At 43.2% G+C, this 18,303-nt stretch overlaps 1 protein-coding gene across 5 annotated transcripts in view; it reads left to right on the top strand.

Moving 5' to 3' along the window:
* Window positions 1–18,303, top strand: part of WDR59 (WD repeat domain 59) — a 108,407-nt gene that overhangs the window by 2,129 nt on the left and 87,975 nt on the right. For all 5 annotated transcript variants that reach the window (XM_060000882.1, XM_060000881.1, XM_060000880.1 and 2 more), the window contains exons 2-3: window positions 10,768–10,817; window positions 15,182–15,317. In XM_060000882.1, the coding sequence (XP_059856865.1) occupies window positions 10,768–10,817; window positions 15,182–15,317 (186 nt within the window). The remainder of the gene's footprint in view (window positions 1–10,767; window positions 10,818–15,181; window positions 15,318–18,303) is intronic.

Raw genomic sequence — 18,303 nt, 5'->3', positions numbered from 1 at the left:
CCACCACCTTTTTTTTTTTTTGACTGCATTGGGTCTTCGTTGGTGTGACCCCACCACTTTTAAAAATCATTTAAAAAATTTAAAGCTTTTAGGTTTTTCAGAGAAAAACCCCAGTCTGAAAGGTGTAACTTTTTTACATTTTATATGTGTCATTTACTTTATAAAACAGATGTTACTTTCACCGATTAATAGTGAGGAAGCTGTGCTGCTTGGCATCTACTCTGAAGTGGTCCCTGGAATCGATGAGTGTGAACGCTAAGAAAGCTTAGCGATAGTTTTCTAGAGCAACACCATCCACTAGAACTTTCTGAGATGATGGAAATGTGGCTCTTCAACACTTGAAATGGGGCTAGTGTGACTGAAACAGTGTTTTGTGTTTTTTTTTTCCGGTACGTGGGCCTCTCACTGTTGTGGCCTCTCCCGTTGCGGAGCACAGGCTCCAGACGTGCAGGCTTAGCGGCCATGGCTCATGGGCCCAGCCCCTCTGTGGCATGTGGGATCTTCCCAGACCGGGGCACGAACCCGTGTCCCTTGTATCGGCAGGCGGACTCTCAACCACTGCACCACCAGGGAAGCCCGAAACAGTGTATTTTAATTAATTAATTAATTAAAAAATAAATTTATTGTATTTATTTATTTTTGGCTGCGTTGGGTCTTCGTTGCTGCACACGGGCTTTCTCTAGTGGCGAGCGGGGGCTACTCTTCGTTGCGGTGCTCAGGCTTCTCATTGTGGTGGCTTCTCTTTGTTGCAGAGCATGGGCTCTAGGTGTGCAGGCTTCAGTAGTTGTGGCATGCGGGTTCAGTACTTGTGGCTTGCTGGCTCTAGAGCACAGGCTCAGTAGTTGTGGTGCACGGGCTTAGTTGCTCAGGGGCATGTGGGATCTTCCTGGACCAGGGCTGGAACCCATGTCCCCTGCATTGGCAGGTGGATTCTTAACCACTGCGCCACCAGGGAAGTCCTTTTTTTTTTAATTTTTTTTTTTTTTTTGGCTGTGTTGGGTCTTAGTTGCAGCACGTGGGATCTTCGTTGAGGCAGGCAGGATCTTTTGTTGCCGTGGGTGGGCTCTTCATTGCGGTGTGCGGGCTCCTCTCTAGTTGTGGCGTGCAGGCTCCTCTCTAGTTGTGGCGCGCAGGCTCCTCTCTAGTTGTGGCGTGTGTGTTTTCTCTTTAGTTGTGGTGCGCAGGCTCCAGAGCGCATGGGCTCTGTAGTTTGCAGCACGTGGTCTCTTTAGTTGAGGCTCCCAGGCTCAGTTGTGGCACGCAGGCTTAGTTGCCCCGCGGCATGTGGGATCTTCGCTCCCTGACCAGGGATCAAACGCGTGTCCCCTGCGTTGGAGGGCAGATTCTCTACCACTGGACCACCTGGGAAGTCCCAGCACAAGATATCTTAACATTTGTATGTGTCCTTTTCAATTTCTTTCATTAATGTTTTATAGTTTTCAGTATACATGTCTTTCATCTCCTTGGTTAAATTTATTTCTAGGTTGTAAATGGGATTGTTTGATGCAATTGTAAATGGCATTGTTTTCTTTATATCTTGTCCTGATGATGTATTAGTGTATATTAGTGTATAGAAATGCTACAGATTTTTGTGTATTAATTTTGTATCCCACAACTTTAATTAGTTTATTAGTCCTAACAGGTTTTTGATGGAGTCTTTAGAGTTTTCTGTATTTAATGTCGTGTCTTCTGCAAATGGTGACAGTTTTACTTCTTCCATTCAAATTTTGATACCTTTTATTTCTTTTTCTTGCCTAATTTGCTCTGGCTAGGACTTCCAATACTGTGTTGAATAGATGTGACAAGAGTGGGCATCCTTGTCTTGTTCCTGATCTTAGAAGAAAGGCTTTCAGTTTTTCACTGTTGAGTATGATGTTAGCTGTGGGCTTGTCATATATGGACTTTATTATGTTGAGGTACGTTCCCTCTATATTTACTTTGTTGAGAGTGTTTATCATAAATGGACGTTGAATTTTGTCAAATGCTTTTTCTGCATCTATTGAGATGTTCATATGATTTTTATTCTTCATTTTGTTAACGTGGTGTATCACATTGACTGATTTGTGGTTATTGAATCATCCTTGCATCCAAGGAATAAGTCACACTATGATCCTTTTAATGTCTTGTTGAATTCAGTTTGCTAATATTTTGTTGAGGATTTTTGCATCTGTGTTCATCAGGGATATTGGTTCTTTTCTTGTGATGTCCTTATCTCGTTTTGGTATCAGGGTAATACTGGCTTCATAAAATGAGTTTGGAAGAGTTCCCTGCTCTTACGGTTTTTGGAAAAGTTTGAGAAGGTTTGGTATTAAATCTTCTTTGGATGTTTTGTAGAATTCACCAGTGAAGCTCTCTGGTCCTGGACTTTAGTTTGTTAGCAGGTTTTTAATTACTGATTCAGTATTTTTTTATTTTTTATTTTTTATTTTTGCAGTACGTGGGCCTCTCACTGATGTGGCCTCTCCCGTTGCGGAGCACAGGCTCCGGACGCGCAGGCTCAGCGGCCATGACTCACGGGCCCAGCCACTTCGCGGCATGTGGGATCTTCCTGGACTGGGGCGCAAACTCGTGTCCCCTGCATCAGCAGGTGGACTCCCAGCCACTGCGCCACCAGGGAAGCCCTGATTCAGTCTTTTTAATAGTAATCAGTCTGTTCAGATTTTCTGTTTCATCATGATTCAATCTTAGTAGATTGTAAGTTTCTAGGAATTTACCCGTTGCTTTTGGGTTGTCCAGTTTGTTGGTATATAATTGTTCATAGTAGTCTCTTATGATGCTTTGTATTTCTATGGTATCAGTTGTAATATGTCCTCTTTCATTGCTGATTTTATTTCAGCCCTCTCCCGATTTTTCTTGGTGAGGTTAGCCATAAGCTTGTCAATTTTGTTTATCTTTTCAAGGAACCAGCTCTTAGTTTCATTGATCTTCTCTATTGTCTTTTTTTTTTTTTTTTTTTGGCTGCTCCCTGTGGCATGCGGAACTTCCCCAACCAGAGATCGAACCCATGCCCCCTGCATTGAGAGTGTGGAGTCTTAACCACTGGACCGCCAGGGAAGTCCCTGTTATTTTCTTTCATTCTACTAACTTTGGGCTTCTTTTGTTCTTTTTCTAGTTCCTTGAGGTGTAAAGTTAGATTGTTTATTTGAGACTTCTCTTGTTTTTTGAGATAGACATTTATTGCTATGAACTTCCCTCTTAGAACTGCTTTTGCTGCATCCCACAATTTTTTGTATGTTATATTTCCATTTTTCTTTGTCTCAAGGTATTTTTTAAATTTCTTTTTATTTCTTCTTTGACCCATTTGTTGTTCAGTAGCATGTTGTTTAATTTCTACATATTTGTGAATTTTCTGCCAGTTTTGTTTGAGTGAGTAATTTCTCATTTTATACCATTGTGGTTAGAAAAGACGCTTGATATGATTTCAGTCCTCTTAAATTTATTAAGACTTGTTTTGTGGCCTAACATATGATCTATCCTGGAAAATTTTTCATGCACACTTCAGAAGAGTGTGTATTCTGTTGCTTTTTTTTTTTTTAATTTTATGTTTGGCTGTGTCTGGTCTTAGGTGTGGCATGCAGGATCTTTTGTTGTGGTGCACGGTCTTCTTCTCTAATTGCAGCACATGGGCTTCTCTCTACTTGTGGTGCACAGGCTTAGTTGCCCTGTGGCCTGTGGGATCTTAGTTCCCTGACTAGGGATCAAACCTGCATCTCCTGCATTGGAAGGCGGATTCTTAACCACTGGACCACCAGGGAAGTCCCTGTTCTGTTGCTTTTGGATGGAATATTTTAGATATAACTGTTATGTCTATCTGACCAAATGTGTTGTTTAAGGCTGATGTTTCCTTATTGACCTTCTATCTGGATGATCCATCCATTGAGGCAAGTTGGTCATTAAAATTCTCTAATATTATTATACTGTTGTCTGTTTCTTCCCTTAGGCCTGCTAATATGTGCTTTATATATTTAGGGGCTCCTATATTTAATGCATAAATGTTTATAAATATTATATCCTCTTGTTGGATTAACCCCTTTATCATTATGTAGCACCTATCTTTTTTTGGTATTTATTTATTTGTTTATTTATTTTAACATCTTTATTGAAGTATAATTGCTTTACAGTGTTGTGTTAGTTTCTGCTGTATAACCAAGTGAATCAGCTATATGTATACATATATCCCCATATCCCCTCCCTCTTGCATCTTCCTCCCACGCTCCCTAACCCACCCCTCTAGGTGGTCACAAAGCCCCAAGCTGATCTCCCTGTGCTTCCCACTAGCCATCTATTTTACATTTGGTAGTGTAACACCTATCTTTGTCTCTGCTAACAGTCTTTGTTTTAACGTCTATTCTGTCTGATAGAAGTATAGCTACTCCAGCTTTCTTCTGGTTTCCATTTGCATAGAGTATCTTTTTCCATTCCTTCACTTTCAGTCTGTATGTCCTTCCATCTAGAGCGAGTATCCTACAGGCAGCATATAGATGGGTCCTGCTTTTTTTATCCATTCAGTCACTCTTTGTCTTTTGATTGGAGAATTTAGTCCTTTTACATTTGAAGTAATTATTGATAGGTTTCCCCTGTTAATAACATTTTACACTAGTATGGTACATTTTCCACAGTTAATGAATCAATATTGATATATTAACCAAAATGCATATTTAACTCAGATTTCCTTACTTTTTACCTAATGTCTTTTTTCTGTTCTGGGATTCCATCCAGGATACCACATTATATTTAGTTGTCACGTCTCCTCAGACAGATGTCTCCTCTGCCCCTTGCATTGAGAGCATGGAGTCTAACCACTGGACCACCACGAAGTCCCAGTTTTTTTTATTTTTTGTGGTATGCGGGCCTCTCACTGCTGTGGCCTCTCCCGTTGCGGAGCACAGGCTCCGGACGCGCAGGCTCAGCTGCCATGGCTCACGGGCCTAGCCGCTCCGCGGCATGTGGGATCCTCCCAGACCGGGGCACGAACCCATGTCCCCTGCATCGGCAGGCGGACTCTCAACCACTGTGCCACCAGGGAAGCCCTTTTTTTTTTTTTTTTAAACCACTACACTTTCCTTCTTTTAAAAAAAAAAAATTTGTTTATTTATTTTTGGCTGCGTTGGGTCTTCATTGCTGCACACAGGCTTTCTCTAGTTGTGGCGAGTGGGGGCTACTCTTCATTGCAGTGCGCGGGCTTCTCATTTTTGTGGCTTCTCTTGTTGCGGAGCGCGGGCTCTAGGTGTGCGGGTTTCAGTAGTTGTGGCACGTGGGCTTAGTAGTTGTGGCTTGTGGGCTCTAGAGCTCAGGCTCAGTAGTTGTGGTGCACAGGCTTAATTGCTCTGCGGCATGTGGGATCTTCTTGGATGAGGGCTCAAACCCGTGTCCCCTACACTGGCAGGCAGATTCTTAACCACTGCGCCACCAAGGAAGCCCAGGAAGAGAGGTCTGAAGTGATCTTTAATGTCATGCTCAGGCTGTGGGGAACCACTAAGGGAGTGTGAGCAAGCAAGCAGCATAGCCAGAGGTAGGTCCTGCAACAGTCCTGAGGGTGGAGGGAGCAAGGCTGGTGACAGGCGGGTGTCCCTGTCCAGGGGAGGACCGACAAAGGCCTGAGCTGAGGCAGAGACAGGAAGAAATGGATGAATTAGGAACAGACTTTCCTAGCTGTTTCTTCAAGTGTCCAAAGCTAGGAAGAGTCCAGGAGGCAGTCACGAAGAGTCACGAAGCCAGTGGTTTTAAGGAGGGAGTGATCATGAGTTCTGATGCTGCCACATGATCAAGTAAAACAGCCAGTAAACAGCCAACAGTGCAGGAGGCCAGTGACAACCTGTGCTGGACCATTTTTTATTGTTGTCCACTGGAGAGGTGGTAGAAGAGGCTTCTGAATCCAGTCTGACATAAAGCCCATGCACATCCTTTCTGCTGCACCAGATGAACTGTGTTTTATGTCTGCAGAAATGCCATGTAGAAACTTTCTTCCTTTTGATGCAACGCAGTCAATTTCTTTGGATTGGTGAGACCAAATGCTTAAGAACACAGCAGCCTTCATGAAAAAATGATTTTTTTGAACAAGGGCAGCAGCAATTTGTGTACAGAGGCTCACAGAGTCTTATGAAATGGTATCTTTTATCAGCCATCAGTTAGCTTTTCTTTTCCACATTATGAATTACATTTTCTCTAGGCCAGTAAGAATCAACCGTCACTGTCAGTGCTATGGCAGTCTTATTTTGTCGAGGTCATATGACTCCTAAAGTGCTGCAAAGGCCACCATCCTGCAGAAAGGGCAGGGCTGTAAAGAACTTTATTCTCTTTTGTCTAAAGATGTCACCTTGACAGGGAGCATTTCTGAACATAAGTTTGTTTCCTGCAGGTGGGAGAGGAATTTTCAATTTCTAAAAACAAAGGTTCAGAAAAGGTATGGTTGGAATTTTACATCATAAAATGTGGGGATAAGGTACACAAACTTTGCTCGTCAGTTCTCTCTATTCCAGTAGAAGGTTTCCCACAGCAGGCAATGAACTATCAAAGTTCATTATCCTAGGAGGTATTAAAAAAGTGAGGGAACTGGAGAAGTATAGATAAATTCACGGGTGATAAATTAGCAAGGGAAACTACTGAAAAACTTTGAGATGTCTGCACATTCCGAGCTGGGAGGACCCTGGTTTTCACCTGGTTCTGACCCATCTTCAAAACTATCAGATGTGTGCAGAGTGACTGCATTCACAAAGCACCTCATTGGGAGCTCTGGGAGAAATGAAATAGGCCCTCACCTGCAGGGGCTCACAGCTCGTGGGAGAGGATCAATGTGCACAGCAGTAACTACAGTACGTCCCCTACAAACGAACCTTCAAGTTGCGAACTTTCAAAGATGCGAACATGCATTCCATCAACGTCAGGTGTGAGTGAAACTGCAGCTTCCCTCTATCTCCTATTGCTGGCGATCCTTCAGCTCTACCATCTCCCACCTCCTCTCCCTCCTGCAGTCAGTAACTCTTCTTGCCTGTTCCCTCGATGCCAGCCCCTGTATGCCAGCTGTTGTACTGTACTACTGTACTTTTCAAGGTACTGTACTGTAAGATTAAAAATGTTGTCTCTATTTTTTTTGTTTGTTTTTTATGTATTATTTGTGTGAAAAGTATTATAAACCTTTTACAGTACAGTACTATATAGCTGATTGTGTTAGTTGGGTACCTAGGCTAACTTGGTTGGACTTGTGAACAGATTGGACTTACATACTTGCTCTCAGAATGGAACTCATTCATGTGTAGGGGACTCACTGTACCACAAAGCAAGTTAAGGCAAGTCCTGTGATGGAGGGGCAGGGAAGGTACTTTAGGAGAAGGTGGAGTCCCCTTGGTGGACGCTGGGTGAGCTTCTTAGAGGAGGTATGTCTTGAGCCTTAAAAGTTGAGTAGAATTTCAACAGCAGAGTAGGAGAGAAGGACTTTCTAGGCGGAAGGAAGAGCTTAAGCATCTCTTCAGAATTGGGAGAGTTGCAGAATCGGGTGAGTGCTGTGAATGGGTGTGGCTTGAGCAGGTAGAGAGTGGGTCAGCCTGAGAAATTCTGTAAGTGTCTGATTTGGAAGGACCTGAAGGCTGAGGAGTCTATGCTTGATTTTATTCAGAGTGAGAAAAACCAACAAAGGTTTGAGAGCAGTGGATTGATGTAATTAGAACTGTGTCTTCAGAGGTTCAGTGTTAGGTTGAATGGAGACGGGAGAGGGGAAGGTAGACTGTTGGGAGGGTGTTGCTGTAGACCAAGTCTCAGGCCTAGATGAGAGGAATGGAAAGAGAAGAGAGTTGGAAGGAGCCTCGGAAAGAAAGTGCTTTTTATTATAAAATAATGCAAATATAGAAATAATACATAAATGTAGACTCATTGAGAGGAATAAAATTAAAATCCCATAGGAACAACTACCATCTAAACATTTTGGGATACTTTTTTCAGGCTTAGTAGCTGATTTAAATTTTAGTTCATAGTAAGGAATGAAATACCACTTTCCTGTACTCCTCTAAGTTGTCTTTAATCTGCAGCAGGGCTCTGCCTGCAGGCTGGTGGGAGGTTCTCTCTCAGTCACTATGGGGCTCCCTTCCTCTCTTTACAGTGGGATCATACAAGAACCCTATGGTTCTTCACCCCTGATGCCCAGACTTAGCATCTCTCAGCCATTCCCCATCGGGTGCACTGAGGGTGCTGAGGCCTTTCCAGGGGGATTCTTGTCCCTGACAAAGCACCACCTTTTACTCTGGTCAGTTTATTTTTAGGTTCTTTGCTTAAAGCACTTCCCTCTCTCCATTTCCCCCTTTGGGACAGCCTAGCAAACCCTCCTTCATGTGCTCCTGCAAGCATAACGTTGGCCTCTTTCTTTCTGGGATAGGAGTAGGGAAATATCAGTTAGGTGTGGGTTTTTTTGTTTTACTTCTTAAAAAATAACTTGCTCTGATAAGGTGATATGGTGAGTTATGATACTCTCATTGCAGGCTCCTGCATTTTTCTATGTCATTCTTTAATGCTTCTAGAACATTTCATTGTCTAGAGATCTATAATTTACTTATAGATAACATGAATTCAACAACTCTGTGTATGAAAGTTTTGGCTGTATTTTGGATAGATTCTGGAGGTGGAATTACTGAGTCAAAGGACATGACTTCAGGGGAGTTCCTAGTGGTCCAGTGGTTGGAACACCATGCTTCCACTGCAGGGGACATGGGTCTGATCCCTGGTCAGGAAACTAAGATCCTGCATGCTGTGCAGCGTGGCCAAAAAAAAAAAAAAAAAAAAAAAAAAGACTCGTTAGCTCACGGTACTGTAGGTCAGAGATCCAGGCTCTGCCTGACTGCTTTCTCTCTTCAGTCTCATAGGCTGAAACCCAGGCATCCGTTGGCTGTGTTCTCGTCAGGAGGCTCAGCTGACTAGGGAAGAATCTGCTAACAAACTCATTCAGGTTGTTGGAAGAATTCGGTTCCTGAGGGTTATAGGACAGAGGTCCCTGGTTTTTTGCTGATTGTTATTTGGAGGTCACTCTCAGCTTCTGCCATGTGGTCTGTCCATCTTCACAGCCGGCAGCAAAGAGTCTTCTCCATGTTAAATCAATCCCTCACCCTTCAAATCTCTGACTTCCTCTGTCTCTGACCTCTAGACTTAGCTTTAAAGAGTTGATGTGATTAGGTCTCTCTATCTCCCCCTCCTCCCTCCCCCAAGAAATTTTTCGTCATCTCAAACGGAAACTTCCGTACTCATTAAACAATAACACCCCACACCCCCAGCCCCTGGCAACCTCTACTGTACTTGCTGTTTCTATGAATTTACCTAGTCTAGACACCTCATATAAGTGGAATCATGCAGTATTTATCCTTTTTTGTCTGACATTTCACTTAGCATAATGTTTTCAAGGTTCATTCATGCTGTAGCATGTATGCCATTGTGTGTATATGCCACGTTTTGTTTGTTCATTCATCAGCTGATGGTCGTTTGGGTTGTTTCGGGTCTCTCTTTCTTAGGGTTAACTGATTTGGGACTTTAATTACATCTCAAAATCCGTTTGTAGCAGTACCTAGATTAGTGTTTGAATAATGGGGAGAATGTGTATGTACACCAAGGACCCAGAATCTTGGGGCCACCTTAGGATTCTTGCTACCACACACACTCTAGAAAGATGGTACCGTCCCTGGTTGGAGGTACCATCTTGCCCTCTTTCATACCCTTAATGTATACATTGCACAGAAGAGTCCTGGAAATGGCATCTAATTTCACTGCCTGCTTTTCCAGCTGGGCTATTCTCTGCTCATGACTCTAGTGGAATGAAGGAGGCATAATAATCCCTTTTCAGCCTCCAGTGAAAGCACTCTGGCTTCTTGTCCCTAATGTTACCTGTGACGTGTTTCTTGAGGGTGTACAAGTGAGAAACCCATTAATAAGACCAGCGAGAGTGAGGAAGAGAATTTCTGTTTACCATTTGTGATGTGTGAGTGTAGCAGAATGTACAAAATGCATTCTCTCTTGATAGACTCTTGGAAAGAACTTAGAGCATTTAATAAACAACGGCACAAACTGTTTCAGATAATGCCCTGAGAATACAGCAGGACTTGAACTTGTCCAAATAAGAGAATTTAGGGCTATAACTCCCGTGATTAAAATTAGCCTCACGCTCCAGCCTGAATGTAGATTTGTTTGGTTCGGTGTGGTCTTTGGGAAATTGGACATCAGATCCTGAAAAGATGGTGATCCCTAGGAACTGGGAGACCTGGGAAATGGAAGGCAGTAAAAGGTGCTGGAAATCTCAGATTAAATGGGAACTGGGCATCTCAATGACAAGAATGTGACCGTGGATTCAGCAGAGGTGGTGTTTGAATATTACCAATTGCCATTCGGCTTGGAGGAGGAGTCCATGCCCTTTGGGAAGGCATGGATGGTGTGTGTATGTGTGTATATGTGTGTGTGTGTGTGTGTGTGTGTGTGTGTGTGTGTGAGAGAGAGAGAGAGAGAGAGAGAGAGAGAGAGAGAGAGAGAGAGAGAGAAAGAAAGATAGAAAGATGTCCCAGGTTAGATTGTGTGTAGCCCTGGTCTCAGGGAGAACAGACAACTGCTGCCCTATTGTGGAAGGTGAATGTGAGATTTGAATGAGAATTAGAAGGGGGTTAAGGTATCCACTGTAGAGAACTGCCAGCCGGGGACTGCCTGGGCCATGGGAAGAGGAAGACCCACAGGTGTCTACCTGCCTGTCTTCTCTAACCTGAGCTGGCTTTGCTGGCAGAACTGAATCTGTGTTCTCTCTCACAGGCAACTGCAATGTCTGTGGACTGTCTGGGGCAGCATGCAGTGCTTTCCGGGTAAGTGAGCTTACAGCGTTCGTCTGCCACGATTTCTGGGAACAAATTGCAAATCAAGAGGTTTCTGGGAAATTGGAAAATACTTTCTTATTTAAGGATTACAGTCATAGGGTTTTTAGTTCTGCTGTCCTAGTGACCTCAGTGGTAGTTGTGGGGATTATTTGCAGTTTATTTTTTTCTCTGCCCTAACAGGTGAGCAATAAAATTCCTTTGAAATGTTAGTGACTGGTAGCTTGGTCTTGAAATTGCCATTTTCTGTTTAGTGCATGGACTCTTCAGAAGGATGCTGTGTGGTATGGTCTAACAGGTAGCTAGTTCCTAGGATTGAGAGGATCTGGGTTACAGTTTGGCCATTGATTATGAGCCCTTGGACATTTATTCAGTTGGCCTCCCTGGACTTCGGTTTTCTCATGAAGCAATTCGATTTCATCATGAAGAAGTTGAACTACATAATTTCTGTAGTGTCTTCTGGTTCAAAATTAAGATTCTGGCAATTAAGGTCCCTGCATTTGCTAATCATCCTAACATTGTACCAGTATGATAACATTTAATGGTCAGAGTCCCTTTCCTTTCATGTTGCTCTAGATTACTACCTCTCAGATTTAGCTCTATGTTCGTTAACTTAGTTGTTTATGAACCCATTTATAAAATGAAGTGTTTTCTATTCATTATTTTATTTTGAAATCATGTTTTAAATTACTTTTAAATAAAACCATAGCAAACATTAATTCAGAAGGATATACCATGGAAAGTAAGTTTCCGTCCTACCTCTGACTCCACTCCCCAGAGACAGTTATTGATACCATTTTCTTGTGTCACCCTGAATGCATAGATAGGAAAAATTGGTATGTCTCTTTTCTGCCCCAGCCAAACTCACTTTTTTAAAAAATAGCTTTATTGAGATATAATTCACATACCATGCAATTCACCCTTTTAAAAAAATTATTTATTTTATTTATTTTTGGCTGCATTGGGTCTTCGTTGCTGTGCGTGGGCTTTCCCTAGTTGAGGCAAGCAGGGGCTACTCTTCCTTGGGGTGCGCAGGCTTCTCACTGTCATGGCTTCACTTGTTGCACAGCATGGGTTCCAGAGCACAGGCTCAGTAGTTGTGGCGCACGGGCTTAGTTGCTTCACAGCATGTGGGTCTTAACGGGCCAGCGATCAAACCCGTGTCCCCTGCATTGGCAGGTGGATTCTTAACCACTGCACCACCAGGGAAGCCCCCCACCTCACCTTTTTCCCCACCCTGATCTCACTCACCAGAGGCAACCAGTTAAGACTCTTTAGCTGTTTATTTTGGGTTGCTTCTATTTTTCCAAGTGGTATACTACATACACTGCTGTATCTTGATTTATCCATCACAGATATTCAAATTGACTTCTTACAGTAGATGATGAATATTTAGCACTTCTACTTCAGTTGTGAGTCCCTTATGTATATATACCTGGCCTTCCCCCTCCTTCCAATGTAGTCATGTAACAATTGTTGGGTTAAATCAGTATGTGGAGTTCTTTTTCTCAGAGTTATTGTCAAGAGATCCTATGCCATTCTGATTCTGGACTCTGTGTGTGACCTATTTTTTCTCTTTGGAGAAATCCTATCTTTATCCCTAGTGTTATCTTTACCTCTCGTGTGTGTGAAATTTTCACTGTGACCGCTTTGGTATGTGTCTTTTTTCATTCATTGTGCTGGGCACTTAGAGGGACGCTCCTCCCGTTTTTGACATTATTACCTGTTTTATCTAAACAAATAGAAAAATAACATATACTTGGCATTATGTAGCCATATTAACAACCCATAAAATACTTGCAGGTGCCCTGGAAGAACTGTATCTCAGACGTTAGATTTCTCAGTATTGACTGATGTGGATATTGTCATTTGTAGCATTCTAGGAGAGAACGGGATTATATAACTGGAAATCATGCGAGTGTTCTTATTCTGATGTGTTCTTAGACATGCATACGTCCATGTTATTTTTCAATATGATCTTGAAGTTCACCATTTCATTTTCTTATATTGAACTTTAAAATATGTGTAGTAAAGTGTATGCTTAAGTGAACAGCTCAAACAAATTTACATATATATACACCCATATGGTCACCATTCAGATTAAAATAACAAATAATTTTAGCACCTGGGACGGCCCTTTCAGTCTGGAAATCTGTGTCTTTTAGTTTGGAGAAATTTTCCAGCATTATGTCTTTGATAATTTTCCTCATTCTTTGTGGAGCTTCTCTTAGTGCATGTTGGATATCCTGTATGGATTCTCTTCTGAACTTTCGGTCTTTTTATCTTTCTGTTTTGCATTCCGGGAGTTTTCTTCAACTTTAACTTCCAACCCTTCTGTCAGGTTTTAAAATTTCAACTATAACTTTAGTTTCCAAGAGCTCTTGTTCTCTGTTCTTTAAATTGTCTTCTTTCATGTCTCTGAGAATATTAATTCTAGGTTTTCTTCTTTCCTCTGTGCCGCCCATTTCCTTCTTTTCCTTTTGGCTGTGTTGGTCTCTGTCTTTCAAGTTTCCTGCTGTGACTGATGCTCATGGGCTCTCTGTTAATATTAAAGCGTGAGTGGAATCTCTGTTTACGTGTGCAATGGTGGGATCCACTGTAGGGAGATCAGGTGGGAACTAGGCCCTTTTGTTGGAGGGTGCCCAGATGCCATCATCTCCAGGGCTTTATTGTTGTTGTTGTTTTGTTCCCTTTCGTTCTTTCTTGGGCTGCACACTTCCTCCTGAGAAGAATCCGCTTGTCATTAGTCACCATCTGAAGACTAAAAGCCATGTGTTGTGAGTTCTGAGCAGGGAAAGAGGCCTGAGCGTCTCACCCTCCACTTCCTGCCCTGTTTTGAGCACAGCAGCTCTCACTCACCCCCTGCCGTGCCTCTTGTCCCAGGCCCAGGGCTCCTCTGAGGTAGTTTCTCTTCCTCTCCAGCTCCTGCGGGCCTGGATTCCACAGTGTGAACCAGCTCGCTCTGCAGGCCCTTGGGTGCTGGTTGTTTTTACCCTGGATCACTTAACCATTTTTCTGTCGGCTTTCCGTTTCCTCCCTCATTTTCTTTGTGGGTTTCCGTCTTTTATGTTTTCACTCTTATTCTAGTGGGTCTTCAGTGGGGGATGAAGACAAACATGTTATGTCCAATCAGGCATGTTTATCCTGAAGTGCCCACCTTCTGCTGTTCTGCATTTGCCCTGTACTGTCTCTGATTTCCCCTGCTGAAAAACACGCCATATATATAGTGCTTGACCTTTGCCCTGTTTCATTCTAATGGGAAATGCCGGCCTGCCTGCCATGGGATCAGATGATTCCTTAGGAAGAGGTCAGAGTTTCTAGGTCTTTGTACTATATCAACTTTCTCAGAAGCCCCAGAAATTCTCTTAGTTTGTGTCTTACCTGTGCTTCCTTTCTCTCTTAATCCATCCCTCCTCGGGTTTCTGCTAGAGTTCTACATGCCATTTTAACTTTCTACTTCTTGTCTGTTCTGAGAGGGGACAGTTAATCTTTTTCTTCATTATTGAGCCCACCTGTCCTCGCCGACTCCCGGGGGCTTGGAGCGCTCCCCAACAAAGAACCGCTGATGGCTGCTGAAGAGGTTGATACACACACCAAGGATTTTTTTCTTAAAACAGAAGGAAAATAGGTGAACAAAGGACATCACCGTTTTCAGATCCTTTATATTGATTGGCACCTTGAACATTATTGGCACTTATTATTATTTTCATTATGATTATTTTTTGGTTATTGTTTCCCCTTCTGATAGTGTTAATTTAGTTCCCATCACCAAGTAGTCAACTTGCACGGGAATTTGAGATCTTCTCAAATTATTTAGCTAAGTGATAAGCGAGGTGTTTAATTTTACACACGTTTATTGCATGCAAAGCACTGTGCCTAGTGAGGAGGGACATATAGAGATATTCAAGACATGCTCCATACCCCAAACACTCAGTTGGTTTGGGACAGGAACATTTACGTTAGCAGTTCTGCTACAGAGATAAGTGCTGTGCTGTAGTCCAAATGCAGACTGTGTCATGGGAGTCGTGTGGAAGCAGCTATGATCCTAACTGGGGGATTGGAAAAGCCTGGGAGAGGGCTGGGCTGGAGCTGAATCTGGTGGAGGAGGTCAGACTTCCATGGATATGGGAGGGAGGACCATCTCTAGAGACAGATCTCACAGGGAGTATGGCTCCCACTTGCCCAGCAGCCACGAGTTACTCTTGTCACTTGTATGCCTTTCGGAGTCGATAAACGTCATGTACATCTGGGGATTTTTTGAGCACTGCTTGCGAACCGTATGTCATTCCAAATGTACTTTTCTGTCTTAGTGCTAATGCTGTTCTGTTTTCATAATGTTGATGTTGTTTTCCTAGCCGCCGATTCCTATACATCGTCAGTCTAGATGCCCCCTTCGAAGGTCACAGAAAGATCTCACGCCAGAGCAAGTGGGACATTGGAGCCGTGCAGTGGAATCCTCATGACAGCTTCGCGCACTATTTTGCAGCCTCGGTGAGCTCATTCAAGGAATACAGGAAAAGGCTTTTATTTTTTTATTTTTATAAATTTATTTATTTATTTATGGCTGTGTTGGGTCTTCATTGCTGCACGCGGGCTTTCTCTAGTTGTGGCGAGTGGGAGCCACTCTTTGTTGCGGTGCGCGGGCTTCTCATTGTGGTAACTTCTCTTGTTGTGGAGCATGGGCTTTAGGTGCACGGGCTTCAGTAGTTGTGGCGCATGGGCTCAGCAGTTGTGGCTTACAAGCTCTAGAGTGCAGGCTCAGTAGTTGTGGTGCACGGGCTTAGTTGCTCCGCGGCATATGGGATCTTGCTGGATCAGGGCTCGAACCCATGTCCCCTGCATTGGCAGGCGGATTCTTAACCACTGCGCCACCAGGGAAGCCCGGAAAAGTCTTTTAAATGTGAGATCTAGGCTGGTAGGTCTGTGTTCTACGTAGAGAAGAGGACATAATCGTCATTTCTCAGGCGGCAAAGAGGGGTTACATGGTTCTAAAAGGAAGATGGAGGCAATTACAGATTTAAATGTATATGAAAAGAATTGGGGGTACCATCGGTAATTCTAAGAATTGAATCCAGATTTGGAAAGGGAAACAGGTAGATACCTCTATGTCTGTGTGTGATAAGAATCCATTTTCTGCATGAATGTAACTAGCCAGTGACTGAAAGACGTTCTAAGGAAGGACCTGGTGAGCTGGTCTGGGGGCAACTGTCATTGCTTTCAGAGGGATCAGAAGATTCCATACACCCTTCCACTCAAAGGAAGGGATTCTTTTTTGATTGAATCCTGTTCATATGTGAATTCTTCCAGGGAAAAGATGCATATGTTTCATTAGGTTTTCCAAGGGGTTCACAACGGAAAAAATATCTGGGCTTAGATCATCTCTGGTATCCCTTGCCTGATTCTTTATCAGTGTTCTGTTCTCCTAGGACAATTAGAGACCTAAACCTCTGGCTCCTTTTGCACTGGGCCGGGAGGGCAGTATTTGAAGGAGCCCTTCTCATCCTCCAGGGAATATGACCATTCGCAGTGCTGTCTGGGTCTGTTCTTGTCGGGAATGACAGTCTGTGAGAGGAAAGCGTCTCACAAAAGAAAGAAGAGCAATGCTGTCAGCTTTAGAAGGAACAAAAAGCTGCCGTTCCCCGTCATTTCCAAAATAGAATCTGACTGTCTGCCTTGAACCAGGGACAACGACTAAAGTGGACCTGATCCCTGGGACTGTTGACAGGTCAGGTCAGATCATTCTTCGTGGTGGGGGCTGTCCTGTGCTTTGTAGGAAATTGGCAGCATCCCTGGCCCCTCGCCCACTAGATGCCAGTAGCATCCTCCCCCACCCCCATCGTGACAGCCAAAAATGTCTCTAGGCATTGTCAGGTGTCCCCTGGGAAGCAAAATCTCCCCTGATTGGGAAGCACAGATTTAGGCTGACCCTTCAGTACTAGGCCCAAGTGGATTAATACTGCATGTGTTTGGGAGTGGCAAGAAAGAGCCTTATTTATTTATTTTTTTTCAGACAATCATTTAAAGTGAACAATTCAGTATCATTTACTACATTCACAGTGTTATGTAACTGCCACCTTTATCTAGTTCCCAAACATTTCCATCACTCCAAAGGAAACCCCCTTACCATTAAGCAGTAATTCCCCCACCCGCAGCCCCTGGCCACCTCCAGTCTGTGTTCCATCTCTGGATTTAGCCATTCTGGATATTTCATATAAATGGGGTCATACCATACATGACCTTTGGTGTCTGGCTTCTTTATCCACGTCAGAGCATGTATCAGTACTTTACTCCTTTTTATGGCTGAATAATATTCCATCATAGGGATACACCACATTTTGTCTGTTCATCCACTGATGGACATTTGGGCTGGCTGTTATAAATAGTGCCGATAAGAACATGTACGTGCATGTACTTTTTTTAAAAAAAATATATTTATTTATTTTGGCTGCGTTGGGTCTTCGTTGCTGCGCGCGGGCTTTCTCTAGTTGCAGCGAGCGGGGGCTACTCTTTGTTGCAGTGTGCAGGCTTCTCATTGCAGTGACTTCTCTCGTTGCGGAGCACCGGCTCTAGGTGCGCAGGCTTCAGTAGTTGTGGCTCGTGAGCTCTAGAGCACAGGCTCAGTAGTTGTGGTGCATGGGCTTAGTTGCTCCGCGGCATGTGGGATCTTCCCGGGCCAGGGCTCGCACCTGTGTCGCCTGAATTGGCAGGCAAATTCTTAACCACTGCACCACCAGGGAAGCCCTGTACATGTACTTTTTTGGGTACTCATTTTCACTTCTTTTGGGTATATATTCCTAGGAGTGATTGAAAGGCCATGTGAAGCCTGTGTTTTACTTTTTGAGGAACCATCAAACTGTTTTCTACAATGCACAAGACCGTTTTGCAGTCCCATCAGCAGTGCATCAGCATTGCATAGCAATGCACAATCCAGCCTCACCAAAATTTATTTCCTGTTTTTGTTTTTGTAATTTAAAAATTCTAGCCATCTTAGTGGGTATAAAGTGGTATCTCACTGTGGTTTTGATTTGCATTTCCCTAGTGACTCATGATGTTGAACATCCCTTCACGTGCTGGCTGGCGATTTGTATATCATTTTTTGGAGATATGTTTATTCAAGTCCTTTGCGGATTTTTGAATTGGGTTGTTTGTCTTTTTGCTATTGAGTTATAAGAGTTCTTTATGTATTCCTGATACTAGACTCTTATCAGGGACATGATTTGCAAATATTTTCTCCAATTCTGTAGATTGTCTTTTTACTTTCTTGATAACGTCTTTTGATACATAAAAGTTTTAATTTTGATGAAGTTCAATTTACTGATTTTTTTTTTCCCTTCATTGCTCTTGGTTGGAAGGCAAGCATTTTCAGGAGAAAGAGCTTTGGAGTTAGGCAAATCTGAGGTCAAGTCCCAGTTTCAACACTCACTGTTTTATCTTGAGCGCCCATCCAACTTTTGGAGCCTCAGTTGCCTCACCTGTG

Source organism: Delphinus delphis, chromosome 20 (assembly GCF_949987515.2).
Source record: "Delphinus delphis chromosome 20, mDelDel1.2, whole genome shotgun sequence".
Lineage (NCBI taxonomy): Eukaryota > Metazoa > Chordata > Mammalia > Artiodactyla > Delphinidae > Delphinus > Delphinus delphis.
The sequence above is the reverse complement of the archived record's forward strand: the minus strand, read 5'-3'. Positions and strand labels throughout refer to the sequence as shown.